This window comes from Fundulus heteroclitus, chromosome 23 (assembly GCF_011125445.2).
Source record: "Fundulus heteroclitus isolate FHET01 chromosome 23, MU-UCD_Fhet_4.1, whole genome shotgun sequence".
Taxonomy (NCBI): domain Eukaryota; kingdom Metazoa; phylum Chordata; class Actinopteri; order Cyprinodontiformes; family Fundulidae; genus Fundulus; species Fundulus heteroclitus.
In genome coordinates this window covers 32,792,162-32,807,607 of record NC_046383.1, presented here as the reverse complement: position 1 = coordinate 32,807,607, position 15,446 = coordinate 32,792,162, and the positions used below count along the sequence as shown (strand labels likewise).

Below are 15,446 nucleotides of genomic sequence, written 5' to 3'. Positions count from 1 at the left end.
TTACATGTTCAGTCTTGCACAGTAAAGCTAGATATACTCATGACAATGACGACTTATATTTTCTTGGTAAATTGGCAAGAACCCAATAGACACCACAGATTCTGTGTTTTTTGTCCCTAAGGGATTATAAATTTCGAAATCGTCAATGTACAAATTTATGCATAAACTAACATCTTCATGTGAGAGAATTTGATTATTTTTAAAGCACTCACCATCCAGACATGACTTGAACTGCCCTAAGTGTTCACATGACCTGTTAACTCTTAACTCATGCAGTACCTCATCTCTTTTGAGAAGTTCAGAAATTACTGTTAGAATTGGGACATAAACGACAGTATGAGACCTATTGTGTCTATTTAAAATATATTCAACAGGTTGAATAACAGTAAAGTTTTGTCTATAAAATGACTGCCTTTTAAATGTTGTGCCTAAAGGCCCCTCTCTTGAAAGTAAACTGAGTGGATTTGCACCCTGTAGTGCTTCAGTTAAAGATGCTGTTAATTCCTCAGAATTGCAGTTTTGCTCCTTCAAAATATTTTCAATCGTCTGCCTAGTTATTTGTCCAGCACATTTACCAACATCAAACAAGTCATCAACAATTTCTTGAATTGCTCACTTAGACACATGAAGGACTGCTTGCAGGCGAAGTAAAAGGGATGCAATCCGCCGCTGAATAGAATTATGACGCTGAATTTCAGAATCAGGCAATAATAAATCTGATGACACTAAATCATCCAACTGTTCCTTAACGTCATTTACGAAGGTTTGACTGTTACATTTTACAACAAGGTCAGGATCGAAATCAACAAACGTAGTAGTATAAGGATGATATCGACTGATGTGCAGTAAAAGTTGAGATTACGCTAGACCTGAAAGAGCACCCCACAAATGGACAACTAACAGTTTCTCGTATTCTCAAATGTCTCTTTAAATGAAGAAAATACTGTTTGGTGTTGGTTGGTGCTGAAAAAGTACAGAGTTTACAGCGTAGTTTAGCAACTGGATATGGTCCTTTTTTTATGTTCCTGCATATGTTTTGCAAAATCCACATAAGATTGGAGCACAGTTAGACAGCTTGGGTAAATGCATGTCCAACTCCGTCTTCCACGTCCATGAGTGTCTTTGTAATGACTCACTATGGTTCTTTCATGGTAGGAGGCAAAACTACAAAACTTACAGCTCCACTTCATCCACAGTTGTAGTCTTTAATGACTGGACCACCAGCACCTTAAAAACACAGATATCATAAACTATTAGAATATGATACAAAAGCATTTGTCATTAACTGCAAGCATGACAAACATTAAAAGTAGTGCATGTTGGGGGAAAAAAGGAGTGTAAACATAGTACATATTTTAAATGACTGCTTATATAACCATATCCACCAGTGGCTGACAAAAAGTCATCTATTTTAGAACAATAATTTCAGAAGATGAGACTGCATTTTTAGCTTTCTTGTAATAAGTTGCCATTAATTGAGCTAGGATTTATATAATTATAGATAGTTAAGAAAATACTACATACCCAAGAGAAAAAGATTTGTGCGGTCCGACTCGCGGAGCGGGGGTCGACGACAACTTTTGCGCGCTGGGGGCGTATCCATGTGTTTTTTTCCCTGTCATTCACATAAACATGTAAGCATATCGAGTTAGTTTTTTTTTTTTTTTTGAATGTTGGCGAGGTGGCCGCCTCGCCAAGATAGCGCTGCGGGAAACCCTGCATGAAGACACAACTCTCATCTCCATATCCACTCGCAGTCGCGTCCCGGCCCCGCTTGTCATTGTGGAGTTCAGCTCCGGGGGAGCAACATGAAACTGCAGTTAAGATAACCGAAAAAATGCCGACCGTAGCTCTGTTGGAAGTACCCTTGTCTTTTTCATAGTGAGCTATCAGAAACATAAAACGCCAGCACGCAAAAAGGGAGTAGGCCGTGGGCCAGAATCTGTAGGGTGACTTTTCGTATAAACTGTCAGGGGGCAACTTTCTTCCACCGGGAAAAGTTGCTACACATAGCAGTGATCTCAAAACACCAATGTTCCCACGTTTTCACTTGCACATTAAGAAGTTATAGCCGATACAAAATCTAAACTGTGGCGCTCCGGGCCAAGAGGCCACGTGATTCGATTTTTGCTGCTCAGCCAATCAGATCGCTGTATTGTCAGCTGTGCGCGTTCACCAGTTCATCATGGCTGCGCCCATAAGATGTTTGTATGCATTTGTTTCCAGACGAACAAAGCCCAATAATAGCATTTTCTGGTGCCAGCTGGCTGAGATCTTGATGGCAAGAAAAAATAAATAGCCCAGACCATCCGTCATCCATTTTCTAACACGCTTATTCCTGCTGGGTTTTCGGTGTGCAAGTGAAAACATGGTAGTGATGGCGAGATGAAGCCTCATGAGGCATTGAACCACTCAGCCAACTGGTTCGAGAAAAGGTTCATTTCTTGACGGTTCATGTGCACACAGCACCACCTACTGGCAAGTTGTATAATCACAGCCAGCTGTATCTTAACACGTGTGATGCATATCATTTTTGCCTATTATGGCTCTTGGGAATGACTTCACAGAAGGTGTAGGACGAAATCATTTGTCTACATAAATTTTGTAAACACATGTGTACAATAAAATATTGTTTGAATGTATTCTCTGTGTGTAATTATTCCCAAAATAGTAGTGACATGATATGGCATGTTGTGTAATGTTTTTCTGTGACTCTAGAAAAATGGCATGGGCTTAATCAGGCAGAGGACAATGAAAGTGCTTGTGGAACTAGGCAGGGGGTAGTGAATAGGCTAATGCTTGTGTAACTTGGATGATTTCATGCATTTTTATTAAGAACAATTTCTCCACAGTTTTTGGTTTCAAATGATTTCTCTTTTTTGATACTACTTCTCCAACCTTTGAAAAGAGACGCTCACATGGCACAGATGATGGCGGGGTGCATAAATAAATAAGTGCAAGTATGTACAGATTGGGGTACTGTGACCAATGATTAGCCCAGTACTATACGGTCCCACATTTTACCCTCAGCAGCAACACCGAAGCACACAGAGGTTCCCGCTGCGTCTTTACGCACGATCCAGCTGCTGATGTCTCCTCTCTTTTCAGCTCAATGCAATTCTAGACAGTAACAGTTTATAACCTATATCACCTTTCACAGCAACAGGTTTCTCATCTCAGTCGACCAGACAAATCTCTATTGCTCTCCTCAGTGCGCTCTGGGCGGTGAGGTGGGAGGATTTTACCCGATGGTGCGCTGCGTGCGAGGGATAAACAGGGGGGAAATGCATAAATAAAAACTGTAAAGGGCTCCTATACAGTGATCATAGGAGCTGACCGGTCTGAGATCAGCCTCCTGATGTTACAAGTTCTTTAAAATGAAAGCGCGCACCCAAATTACAAGTAACGTAATTTTGCGCACCTGAAAAAAGCGCACGGCAGAAGCGCATCGAAGCGCTGAGGCACAGAAATACGGTGCATGTAGTTAAAAAATGCAGAATTAATAAAAACAACTTATAACCAGACGTAGCGTTTTAAACTGCATCTGGTGAGCAGAACTGTTTTATGATTGCAGCCATCACTGGTTCTAAATGAAGGCTTTATCTGGCAGCAGCCCCCCCCCCCCCTCCCCTCCTGCGTACGTAGTACAGGACCTTACCGGCTTACTTTCACCACTGTTAAGACTAAAATTATTCATAACTCTGATCGCTCCTCCTGCTGCTCTGTTAACATGAACTGCAGCAGGAATTACTGATGGCCACAAGCTGTGAAAGAAGCTGAAACATCTCAGCAGAAGGCGGAGTTTTTATCGTCCGCTGCCCAGATGGGCGTTGGGATTTTTATGCGTGAAAAAATGCCATGTTTGCGTGTGACTGTGTGAAGTCAGTGACGGTCAATGCGTGATAGTTGAGAGCACTGATCTCCTATCTATCTATCTCTCTCCTAAACTCTCCAAACACCAAACTAACTGTCTCAAACTAAATAACCACTATCCAAACTCTGCTATCCAAACTATCAAAACTCTATCCACTCTCTCAACTGACCGCAACTCGCCTACAACAACCCACATTTTGAATGGGAACATTGGTGTTTTGAGTTCACTGCTATGTGTAGCAACTTTTCCCGGTGGAAGAAAGTTGCCCCCTGACAGTTCATACGAAACTTCTTAAGGAAGCGTCCTACAGATTCTGGCCCACGGACTAAAGGAAAAAAAAAAAAGGGGGTCCCGACTAATTGCTGAAACTGTGACACAGCCTCCCCCGAGACCGCAAACAGCGCGGTACTAAGTTAAACAGAGCGCTACAGATTCGCTTCTGTGGAATTAAATGTGATAAAAATCTTGCTAGCTGTCTGAATTTTTTTCTGTGTATAATTTTAGGAAGGCTACACCGTGGGGCTGTTATGATGGGTTAGCCTCAACGAACTTGACTGCAATTAAGCTGTTGATTCAGTATAATGTGTTAAAAATGCTACAGACAAACATTCATTTAAGACATTTTTGATAAATTAAACTTACCTTGTTTTACTTGCTTTTCTCTCGTTCCTCGTTCAGAAAAGCCCACCGAATGCCACAACGCCAGTTAGCTAAACTCCTTAACTTGCTAACAAAAAGTATCCATCCGCCAGTTCACTTTTCACGTCCTTAGGTGGTTAGCTTCTTCAATTTGGGGATTACGGGAAGGGCTTATAATTGGATTAAAGATTTTTTGTCAAATAGAGATATACAGGTACAGATGGGAATAGCATTATCTAATAAATATAAAATTGATAATGGAACTCCACAAGGAAGTATTATTAGTCCATTATTATTTTCCATTATGATTAATGATGTCTTTAAAGAAGTAGATCAGGATGTCATGAAATCATTGTTTGCTGATGATGGAGCTTTGTGGAGGAAAGGGAAAAATGTAAAAATAGTATATAAGAAAATACAGAAGGCTATTGATTCTGTTGAAAATTGGGCGTATAACTGGGGAGTTAAATTCTCAGTAGATAAAACAAAGACAGTTGTATTTAGTAGGAAGAAAATAGAGGAAATTGAATTAAAAATGTATGGAGAAAAAATAGAAAAAGTAAGTAAATTTCGGTTTTTAGGAATTATGTTTGATTCCAAACTTTTATGGGGAGATCATGTAAAGTATATTGAAGGGAAATGTAAAAAGGTTATAAATATAATGAGATGTTTAGTAGGTATAGATTGGGGAGATATATATATATATATATATATATATATATATATATATATATATATATATATATATATATATATCACATGCTTCAGTCTCTTGTATCTTTTTCTTTTTGACAATGACAGACAAGTTTTCCCTGCAGTAGTTTCTGCAGGGCAGACTCCATATGCTGCTCCAGCGCAACTTAACTCCGTTAGGAAAGCTAATATGCATCCATTAGGCGCCTGCAGGTTGTGCAAAACACTGCAGCGTGACTTTTAGCTGAAACAAGAAAGTATGAGCACATCACCCCCGTTTTAAACATCCCTTCACTGGCTACCTGTACTAACTTTACAGGATCCTTTTTAAAGTAGTTCTTGTTAGCTTTTAAATCTCTTAAATCCTACCTACCCCCATCCCCAAGCTGCTGCAGCCACATAAACCCACCTACTCGCTTAGGTCTCCTTTCCAGCAACTCCTTTTAACTCAGATTCATTATATCAACAGCATCTGCACAGCCAATTGTACATGTTTTTTTGTTATTTTTTTAACTCTGCACTAGAAAAGCATCAAATCAAGTCACGGACACAGTTGTCGGGACTTGAATTTCTTCAGGAAATCTGCTGCACATTATTGACAAAAAGCCTTGATTAGGCCCCCTGAGTTAAAGTCCAAGATCACATTGGGACATTTCTATAGAAGACATTTAAAATGGTTTAGAAATGTGCTAATTCTTTTCAATTTGCTGTTTTCTCATCAAAGGGCTTGGTCACCAATCTTACTCTGGGACAAGTCTCCCTCACCGGCTGGACCATGTACAGTCTCAGCATCGACGAGGCAGTCAGACAGGGCCTCCTTGGAGAAAAACCTCCCGCCGGGGTAGCTCCAGGTCAGCCTGCGGCTCTGTCACCTCCAGCCTTCTATAAGGGGACCTTCATCATCCCCGACGGGATTCCTGACCTCCCTCAAGACACTTACATCAAGCTGCCAGGCTGGAAGAAGGTGACTGACCCTAAAATAGGCATTTAGCCGTAAGCCGTGTACCGCTTATGTTATTCAGGCGACAAAAGGCCAAAGAAAAAGTTCTGTACATGTACTGTGAAAGCAAAAATGATAAATAGCAACAAAGATACTAGGTTCAATATTCAGAAAGTTGGATTTATTATTGTCTGTTTTTGGTGGATTGCTTTAATTAAAGCAATCTAAAGTCTTCATGTTTGAGGAAAGCAAAAATAATGTTCTGTGATAAATGTTAAGGTTAAAGAATTTAGTCTGATTAAGTCACTCACTCATTTGAGGTCTTTTGCATTATTATTGGCTTTGCCAATTACACATATTTTGATATTCAAATTGTAAAATGTAATTGATTTCCCATTTTCTAAATTAAGCTATAAGAACGTGAGTTGTCCCAGCCCTTCTCTGGATGTGTGTACTGTATGTGTCTAATCATGCTTTGAGATATTTAGTGTTTATCTCCTCAGAAGACTTAATTTTCTGACTAAAGTACAGACAAATGAATTACATATTATTTGTTCTTTTTTTTTTTTAGGAGCAGATCTGGATTAACGGGTTTAATGTAGGCCGTTATTGGCCCGCTCGAGGCCCCCAGGTGACATTTTTGGTTCCTGCCAGCATCCTGAGCACAGCAGCACCCAACAATGTGACCGTTCTGGAGCTGGAAGCAGATCCATGCAGCTCCCAGAGATGCACTGTTGAGTTTACAGCCACCCCGATCCTCAATGCAACAGTCTTCTCTGAGCACCAACCGCACCAGAAACTGTTCACTAAAGAGGATTTCCTGTGAGGATAAGGGATCTCTCAATTTGCACCGCAGGACTCAACGCATGAGCCTCAAATCAACTGTTGTTTTGTGAAATGTATTAGCATTTGTCCCCCCCCCCCCCCCAATCTGTGTTACATGAATGTCAATTTATTTTCTGATTCTGTTTTTATAAAAGTGTTGGCACCATCTTATTCTAACATGTTTCTGGAAGCTCCTCTTCTGATGGGGATTATAAGCAATGGAAGCTGTGGTGTTTCATATTTCAGGGAGCATTTCATTTTTTTTTTTTTTTTGTATGAAAACCACATCAGGGAAATACATGTTCAGATGAGTAATCCTATCATTAAAAACAGCTGTGGGGTGTTCAAAATTTCACTTTGGCCAAGATTGTCAAGTTAAAAGTATTTAAAAGAAAAAAAAAATGATAAAAAAAATTATATTGGGATTTTATTTTGCCTGCTTGATTAAAAAATGAGTATTCAATATTTGAAACAAATTATTCAGATTTTCTGCAGGAAAGGGATGTGTGTATCATTGTACAGGGTGTGCACAATTATTAGGCAAGTTGTAGTTTGGGGGATCAATTTTATTTCTGAACCACTACAGTGCTCTTGGTCAATCTAAAATGTAAATAAATCTCAAACCTGAATATTTAAGAAAGTAAAAGTGAGATTTTGGCTTTCTTAGGAGAACATCTGTGTGTGCACAATTATTGGGTAACTACAGTATTAGTGTGCAGAATTATTATAAAGTAATTATTTTATTATAAAAAAAACCTTTTATTTAGCTTTAATCTCACTTGTTTATTTTCATCCATTAAAGTGAGAATAATAAACGGCTCAAAATTTACAAATGAACATTTCTGACATTTCCAAAAATAAATGATTGTAGCCACCCTTCTTTCCAATAACAGTTAGCAGCCTTCCATTCATGGAGTTGGTTTCTTGACTGTTCAGAGAGGTGGACTGTTTTCCTTCACCGTACATCTCCCATTTAAGAAGGACCCACACGTTCTCAAAATGATTAGATCAGGTGAGGAAGGGGCCCATGCCATTATTCTCTCATCTTTAAGGCCTCTACTGGCTAGCCACACAGTGGAGTACTTCGAAGCAGGCGAAGGAGCATTTTCCTGCATAAAAATCATGGTCTTGAAAAATACAGACTTTTTCCTGTACCACAGCTTAAAGAAAGTGTTTTCTAAAAACTGGCAGTAGGGAGTTGAGTTTGAGTTCATCTTCAACCCAAAAAGGTCCAACTAGTCCATCTTTAATAATACCAGCCCATACCAGTACGCCGCCCCCACCTTTGTTGGCATCTGATGCAAAGTGGAGGTCTGTGTCCGTTACTGATCCAGCCACGGGTCCATGCATCTGCTCCGTCAAGAGTCACTCTCATTTCGTCATTCCATAAAACCTTTGAGAAATCTTTCTTCAGATATTTCTCGGCCAAGTTTTGAGGTTCTAACTGAAGTGTCTTGTTCAGTGGTGGTCAGGTTTTAGCCTTCTCTACCTTGGCCATGTCTCTGAGCACTGAACACATTGTACTTCTGGGCACTCCAGGTAAGCTGCACATCTGGAATATGACAGCGCTGGAAGATAATGGGTTCCTGGTAGCTTCACGTGTGATTCTTCTCAAATCTTTGGCAGTTAATTGGTGTCATTTTCTCAACACCTTTCTTGCGACCCTGTTAACTATTTGCAGCAAAATGTTTGATGGCTTGGCGATCACGGCCCAATATCTTGGCAATTTCAAGAGTGCTGCGTCCCTCTGAAAGTCTTTTTACATTTTTGGACTTTTCAGAGGCACTTAAATCTCTTTTCTCGCCCATGTTGCCTGAGAAAAAGAAGCTGCCTAATAATTATGCACATCCTGATATAGGGCGTTGATCTCCTTGAAAATTTTTTTTCTAATCTCAGCAATAAAAACAAGATTTTTGGTCAGTCTTCCTTTGAAAATGCTTGCCAAAGAAAGCAGCCAAAAATAAGAAATTGACCATGAGGAAACTCAAGTGTGGGAGTACTTATGCAAAAGGCTGTACAGGAGAATCATACATTGTATCAAAACAGCCTACTTGCATGCCCTAACAGACAGGAAAAACTACAAGGAGCAGCCAGAAGACTATATGAGAAAAAGTCATGAAAAACAGGTCCAAATGCTACAGAAATCATTGCATGGACTCAAGCAGTCAGGTAGACTTTGGAAGGCAATGTTGCATACATATGACTGAAAATGATGTTATACACTGATGGTGCTGATCACCGGGTGTGTACAAGAGGAAGACAAAAATATTAGGTTATCTAACTAATTTGGCTTGATGACCTGATAATAGCAGCTAACCGCAAGAAAAGTACAAAGCAAGGAAAAAGGCAATCGCCAAAAGGTCCAAAATGAAAGACCCAGAAAAGCTGAAACATTTCTTGGTAACAGATTTTTAACAGCTGGAGAGGTGAAAACATCAAAAGTCCAGCATAATGTTGTATACAATTGTGAAGTAGGAATATTCTACATGATGTAAAACATTTATCACAAATAAATGAAAATTGCTGAGTACAAAGGTATTCAGCCTCCTTTTCTCTGACTGCAACCAATTGCCTCCAGAAGTTACCTGATGATTTCTAATGACTGAATAGAGTCCACCTGTGTGCAATCTAATCTCAGTAAAAATACTGCTGCTCTGTGACGGCCTCATATGTTGGTTGAGAAAATATTTGAAAGCAAACAGCATCATGAATTCCAAGGAACACACTGGACAGGTCAGGGATGAAGTTGTGGAAAGTTTTAAAGCAGGCTTAGGCTATAAAAAGATTTCTTAAGCTTTGAACAATTCACAGAGCACAATGTTCAATCCATCTTCCGGAAATGGAAAGAGTATGGCAAAACTTTAAATCTACCAAGACAAGGCCGTTCTCCTGAACTTACAGATCGATCAAGAAAAGCTCTGATCAGAGATGCAGCCAAGAGGCCAATGGAGACTCTGGACAAACTGCAGAGATCCACAGCTTAGGTGGGGGAATCTGTCCACAGGACAACTATTAGTTGTACACTGCACAAATGTGGTCTTTATGGAAGAGAGGCAAGAAGAAAGCCATTGTTGTTATGTTAGTGACTAAGTCAGTAGAACTGCAGGCTTGGACAAAAAGGCAGAGAGAGAGCTAAGCTATCAAGGTAGCAAGCGCTAATCTCTCCCAATAAGCAGCATTGCAGCCACGCCAACAGCATTTCAAGTGTTACTGCTGCCCAAGTTTGATCTCTTAACACCAGAGGAGTGGTCTAAATGTATCAGACACTTTGGGCAGTTCAGGATATCATCTGGACTTGGGTTGCAGCCATAAGAAAACCAGGTTAACCCTCTGATATATACAATGGCCGACAAAGGATAGGAAATGATTCCTTCACTGAAACTATGCGACGATGAGGTGAGTACCACACCCCCAAATACTAACTGGATGTGCACGTTGTTTTCAGAAGGAACACTGAATAGTTCCCAAAACTATTCAGTGACTTAGATCAGATGGAGGGGGAATACAAAATCTTAGATGCTAAACCATTTGCTCTGTCAGCCCCAAAACGTGTCACTTTTCCCTGTTACCCAGAGTAAAAAAGGACTAGCTCAAACAGAAGAGGGGTAATCTCTAGAGTAGAGCAGCCTACTGACTGGTGTGCAGGTATGGTCCCAGTACCCAAACCAAACAGAGAAGAAGTTTGTGTGTGTGTCGATTTAACTAAATTGAGCAACTCTGTTAAAAAATAATGACACATATTGTCATGAGTGGAGCACACCCTAGGATAGCTAGAGGGTGCAAACTCGATGCAAACTCAGGATTTTGGCACATACCTCTGTCCAGGGAGTCGGTGCTTCTCACAACCTATATCACGCCCTTTGGAAGATATTGCTTTAACACACTTTATCTTAGAAACTCTTCAGCTCCCTGTGGATGGAACTCTAAACAACAACTGACTTCCCAGAGTTATTGAATAAGGAGACTGTGGAGTGATGAAGTTCCAGCACTTTTATTGACAAACAGTATTTATTGAAAAACAAGATAACTCATTACAGGAATATGCAAATACAACACCAAGGACTCATAACAGTTACAAATCATGTGTGCTGGAACTTTTAATAAAGATCAGCTTGAATGCTTCATGGAGTTTTAACACACAAGATCAAAGGTTTAGCATTCGCCTACAATTTAGGGTTCAACTAATTAAGTAAGGCCTGTTTTAGGTCCCTATGCACAGATTATTTTTGTATATTAGACTACTTAAGCTAAGCCTGTATACTAATTTAGGTCGAATCCGTCTACCTTCTCCCCACCCTGAAAACCCTCCTACTCGAGCCTCCACTCACCACTTCGATGGATAACCATCCACCACCCTCAAACTTACCAAACCAGGAGCAAAAGCAGGAGAGGTTCAGTGTGGGCGGGGAAACAACCAGAAAACGCTACCCACAGCGGTAGTAAAAATTGGTGAGACCCCCAGGGAGATCTGCTCTCGGCCAATCTGAGCCAGAAAACCCTGTGTTGAATCTAGGAGTTACCATTACTAGCTAATTTTAAAGGATCTATAGAGCCAATCAGATCCCGGTCTGTCCTTCCATAATAAACAAAAATTGCATAAATCAGTGATCTTTGGTGTGAGAAAACTTCTCCATTTCTTTCATCAAGCAGTGAGAACAAATACGAATCATGTCAGGAAAAACATTTGAAATTCCAAATATCAATTTTAACATTGCTTAAGCAAAACTGAAGTAACACAACTAAACATTTTCATTCATGCCTAAATCGAAACTGATAATAAAACAAAATAAAAACAGAAAAAGTAACGGGGGAAAAAAAAACAACAATCTGACAATACTACTGTAAAATTGCAAATCAAACAAATCAATATCATCAAGCCCACAGGAACATTTTTAAAAGCATTACAAGGAACAGTCACCAAGAAGGAAAAAAAACAAAACTTGTGGTGGGCCGCTGTCCTCACAGCCAGCTCGGTGGCTCAGGTCGATGACGATGATTCCTGGTGTGTGATCTTTCTTGTCCTGCGATTTGTCGGCCCCTGGTGGTGGCGGCACCTTCCGTTGTTCGACCTTCACTGCCGTGTAAGTCGTGAGGAGCACCTCCAGTGGCCCTTTTCTAAACTTTCCCAAATTTAGTCACATTACATCCACAAACATAAAATAATATTTTATTTAAATCTTATGTGAAAGTCCAACATAACATATACAATTGTGACGTAGAAGGAATATCCTACATGATGTAAAACATTCATTACAAATAAATGAAAATTGCTCTGTGCAAAGGTATTCAGCCTCCTTTTCTCTGATGCGACCAATTGCTTTAAGCAGGAAAATCTATATAACGTGGACGTCATTAAAGCCAAAGATTCCCTTTTACAGTAAAAATATGTGCCCAGCCAGAGATGCACTGATTAATCGGTGTAAAAAGAAGGGTCACTATGCAAGAGTGTGCAGATCTGGAACAATAAGAGAAATATGGGCAGCAGGTGATGACAGTAAAGAGGAAGCTGCATTTCTGGGCTTAGTAGCAACAAATGAAATAGGGGAAGCTTGGATCATGTCACATAATATGTGTATTGGAAAAAAAAATCACAGCATTTACACATTAATGGTATGTACTACAGGTCGACCGATACAGGATTTTTTTAAGGCCAATACCAATCATTTTGACATCAGGCAAAGTGATACCCGATACGTGGGGACGAATTTTTCTGGCCAATTTGAAGCGGATATTGTTTTTTGATTTTCCATTTACATGAGAAAAATTACACAATTATAACAAATGTTACACAAGTGTCAATTTAAACCAAAAAATAATCATTAATTAAAAGGAGCATAGTTCCAGAGTTTTTGCAAAAGTTCCCCCCTCTGCCCAGATGTTGAAATGACACCAGTGTTGTGCATGGGAGAAGAGGAAAAGTATCAGCTGCTGTGACTGCACAGCTCTTTTGTTCAGAGGTGCCTTGTCTTCTGAGATAAAGCAGCTGTAAATATTGAGGTGAGGCTGTGTTCTCAATGAAGACAGAGACTCAACAAAGTAGCCAGATGAGCGAGGGTGCAGCGAGTCACAGAGAACATGACCCTGATCGCTCTCTCATGAACTTACTAATGAAGCCTGTACAGTGGAGCAGGCTAGTCCAAAGTGGGGCCTGGGGGCATTTGTGGCCCCTGTACTGATTTTGGGCTTCCCCCCCAACTGCATTTAAAAATTATTACAGAAAAGTAAAAATAATATAATTGAAAACATTGAGTACAACACAAAGTATTCATATTTTAATAAACCCACTTTTGAAACTCTTTAATTTCATAGTAACATCTATCCAATGATATTTAATTACTCAAATGCAGACTTTGATAAATTAAAATTCAGTTTAGTTATTAAAATTGGCTAATTACAGCAAGAGTTTTCAAAGAACTGACCCAATATCTGTTCTTATATTGCTAGACCAAAAAGAGTTCAGTTTTTTTTATTGTCAAATTAAATCATTGAAAATAATCTACAAACTTTGTTAATACAACAAATGAGTAAAAAGCTTTTTAAATTTTGGATCTACAATAATTTACACATTAATTTCCTACACAACTCTGACTATTTAAAATTTTCATATTTTGTAGAGCAGGTAAAACATAAACGTGATTGTATTGTTTTTTTTTTGTTTTTTTATATTTCACTTTTTTGGCCCTCGAGTTCCTTTGACTTGACAATTTTGGCCCATGTAACAAAAAGTTTGGTCAACCCGTGACCCGTAGAAGCAACTGCAGTAAATGGAGGAAAACTCATTTTACACGTCAGACATGTATGAAAAAGAAAAAAAAAAACCTCCGTCACGATTTGTTCTGATGAACCCGAACGCTGGAGAGAGAGAGAGAGAGAGAGAGAGAGAGAGAGAGAGAGAGAGAGAGAGAGAGAGAGAGAGAGAGAGAGAGAGAGAGAGAGAGAGAGAGAGAGAGAGAGAGAGAGAGAGAGAGAGAGAGAGAGAGCTGCAGGTGTTGTGCTGTGCTGTGGAATCAGAAGTACGCTGGGAGCCAGGAATAGCCAGCAACACGGGGGAGAGAGCTCTTGGAGTGCTGGAGTAGCAGGATATCCAGCAGCACAGCAGAAAAAATTACTTGGAGCGCTGGAGTAGCAGGCGTCGACGAAGGGAACTCTGTCAGGCAGACGTAGGAAGCTCTGGCTAGCAGACATGGGAGCTCTGACTAGCGGACATAGGAGGCTCTGACTACTGGGCATGGGAAGCTCTGGCTAGCGGATGTAGGAAGCTCTGGCTAGCGGGCGTAGGAGGCTCTGACTAGCGGGCGTACGAAGCTCCGGCTAGCGGACGTGGGAAGCTCTGGCTAGCGGGCGTAGGAGGCTCTGGCTAGCGGGCGAAGGAGGCTCTGGCTAGCAGGTGTAGGAAGCTCTGACTAGCGGGCGTACGAAGCTCCGGCTAGCGGACGTGGGAAGCTCTGGCTAGCAGGCGTGGGAAGCTCTGGCTAGCAGGTGTAGGAAGCTCTGACTAGAGGGCGTAGGAAGCTCTGACTAGCAGGTGTAGGAAGCTCCGGCTAACAGGCGTAGGAGGCTCTGGCTAGCAGGCGTAGGAAGCTCTGGCTAGCAGGCGGAGCTCTGGCTAGCAGGCGTGGGAAGCTCTGGCTAGCAGGTGTAGGAAGCTCTGGCTAGCAGGCGTGGGAAGCTCTGGCTAGCAGGCGTAGGAGGCTCTGGCTAGCAGGCGTAGGAAGCTCTGACTAGCGGGTGTAGGAGACTCTGGCTAGCAGACATGGGAGCTCTGACTAGCGGACATAGGAGGCTCTGACTAGCGGGCGTGGGAAGCTCTGGCTAGCAGGCGTAGGAAGCTCCGACTAGCGGATGTAGGAAGCTCTGGCTAGCAGGCGTAGGAGGCTCTGGCTAGCAGGCGTAGGAGGCTCTGGCTAGCAGGTGCAGGAGGCTCCGGCTAGCGGACGTGGGAAGCTCTGGCTAGCGGGCGTGGGAGGCTCTGACTAGCAGGCGTAGGAAGCTCTGGCTAACAGGCGTAGGAAGCTCTGGCTAACAGGCGTAGGAGGGTCTGGCTAGCAGGCGTAGGAGGCTCTGGCTAGCAGGTGTAGGAAGCTCTGGCTAGCAGGTGTAGGAAGCTCTGACTAACAGGTGCAGGAGGCTCCGGCTAGCGGACGTGGAAAGCTCTGGCTAGCAGGCGTAGGAGGCTCTGGCTAGCAGGCGTGGGAAGCTCTGGCTAGCAGGCGTGGGAAGCTCTGGCTAGCAGGCGTAGGAAGCTCTGGCTAGCAGGTGTAGGAAGATCTGACTAGCAGGCGTAGGAAGCTCTGGCTAACAGGCGTAGGAAGCTCTGGCTAGCAGGTGTAGGAAGCTCTGACTAGCAGGCGTAGGAAGCTCTGGCTAGCAGGTGTAGGAAGCTCTGACTAGCAGGCGTAGGAAGCTCTGGCTAGCAGGCGTAGGAAGCTCTGACTAGCAGGCGTAGGAAGCTCTGGCTAACAGGCGTAGGAGGCT

At 41.6% G+C, this 15,446-nt stretch overlaps 2 protein-coding genes across 2 annotated transcripts in view; one reads left to right on the top strand and one right to left on the bottom strand.

Moving 5' to 3' along the window:
• The window catches only part of LOC118557386 (ubiquitin carboxyl-terminal hydrolase 37-like), a 48,328-nt gene that overhangs the window by 23,427 nt on the left and 9,455 nt on the right, over positions 1-15,446 (bottom strand). The gene's annotated exons all lie outside the window — the stretch shown is intronic.
• LOC118557388 (beta-galactosidase-like) lies at positions 5,690-7,361 on the top strand. Its single transcript, XM_036127327.1, has 2 exons — positions 5,690-6,170; positions 6,718-7,361. Exons 1-2 carry the CDS (start codon positions 5,982-5,984, stop codon positions 6,970-6,972), a joined length of 444 nt encoding a protein of 147 aa, XP_035983220.1. The 5' UTR covers positions 5,690-5,981; the 3' UTR covers positions 6,973-7,361.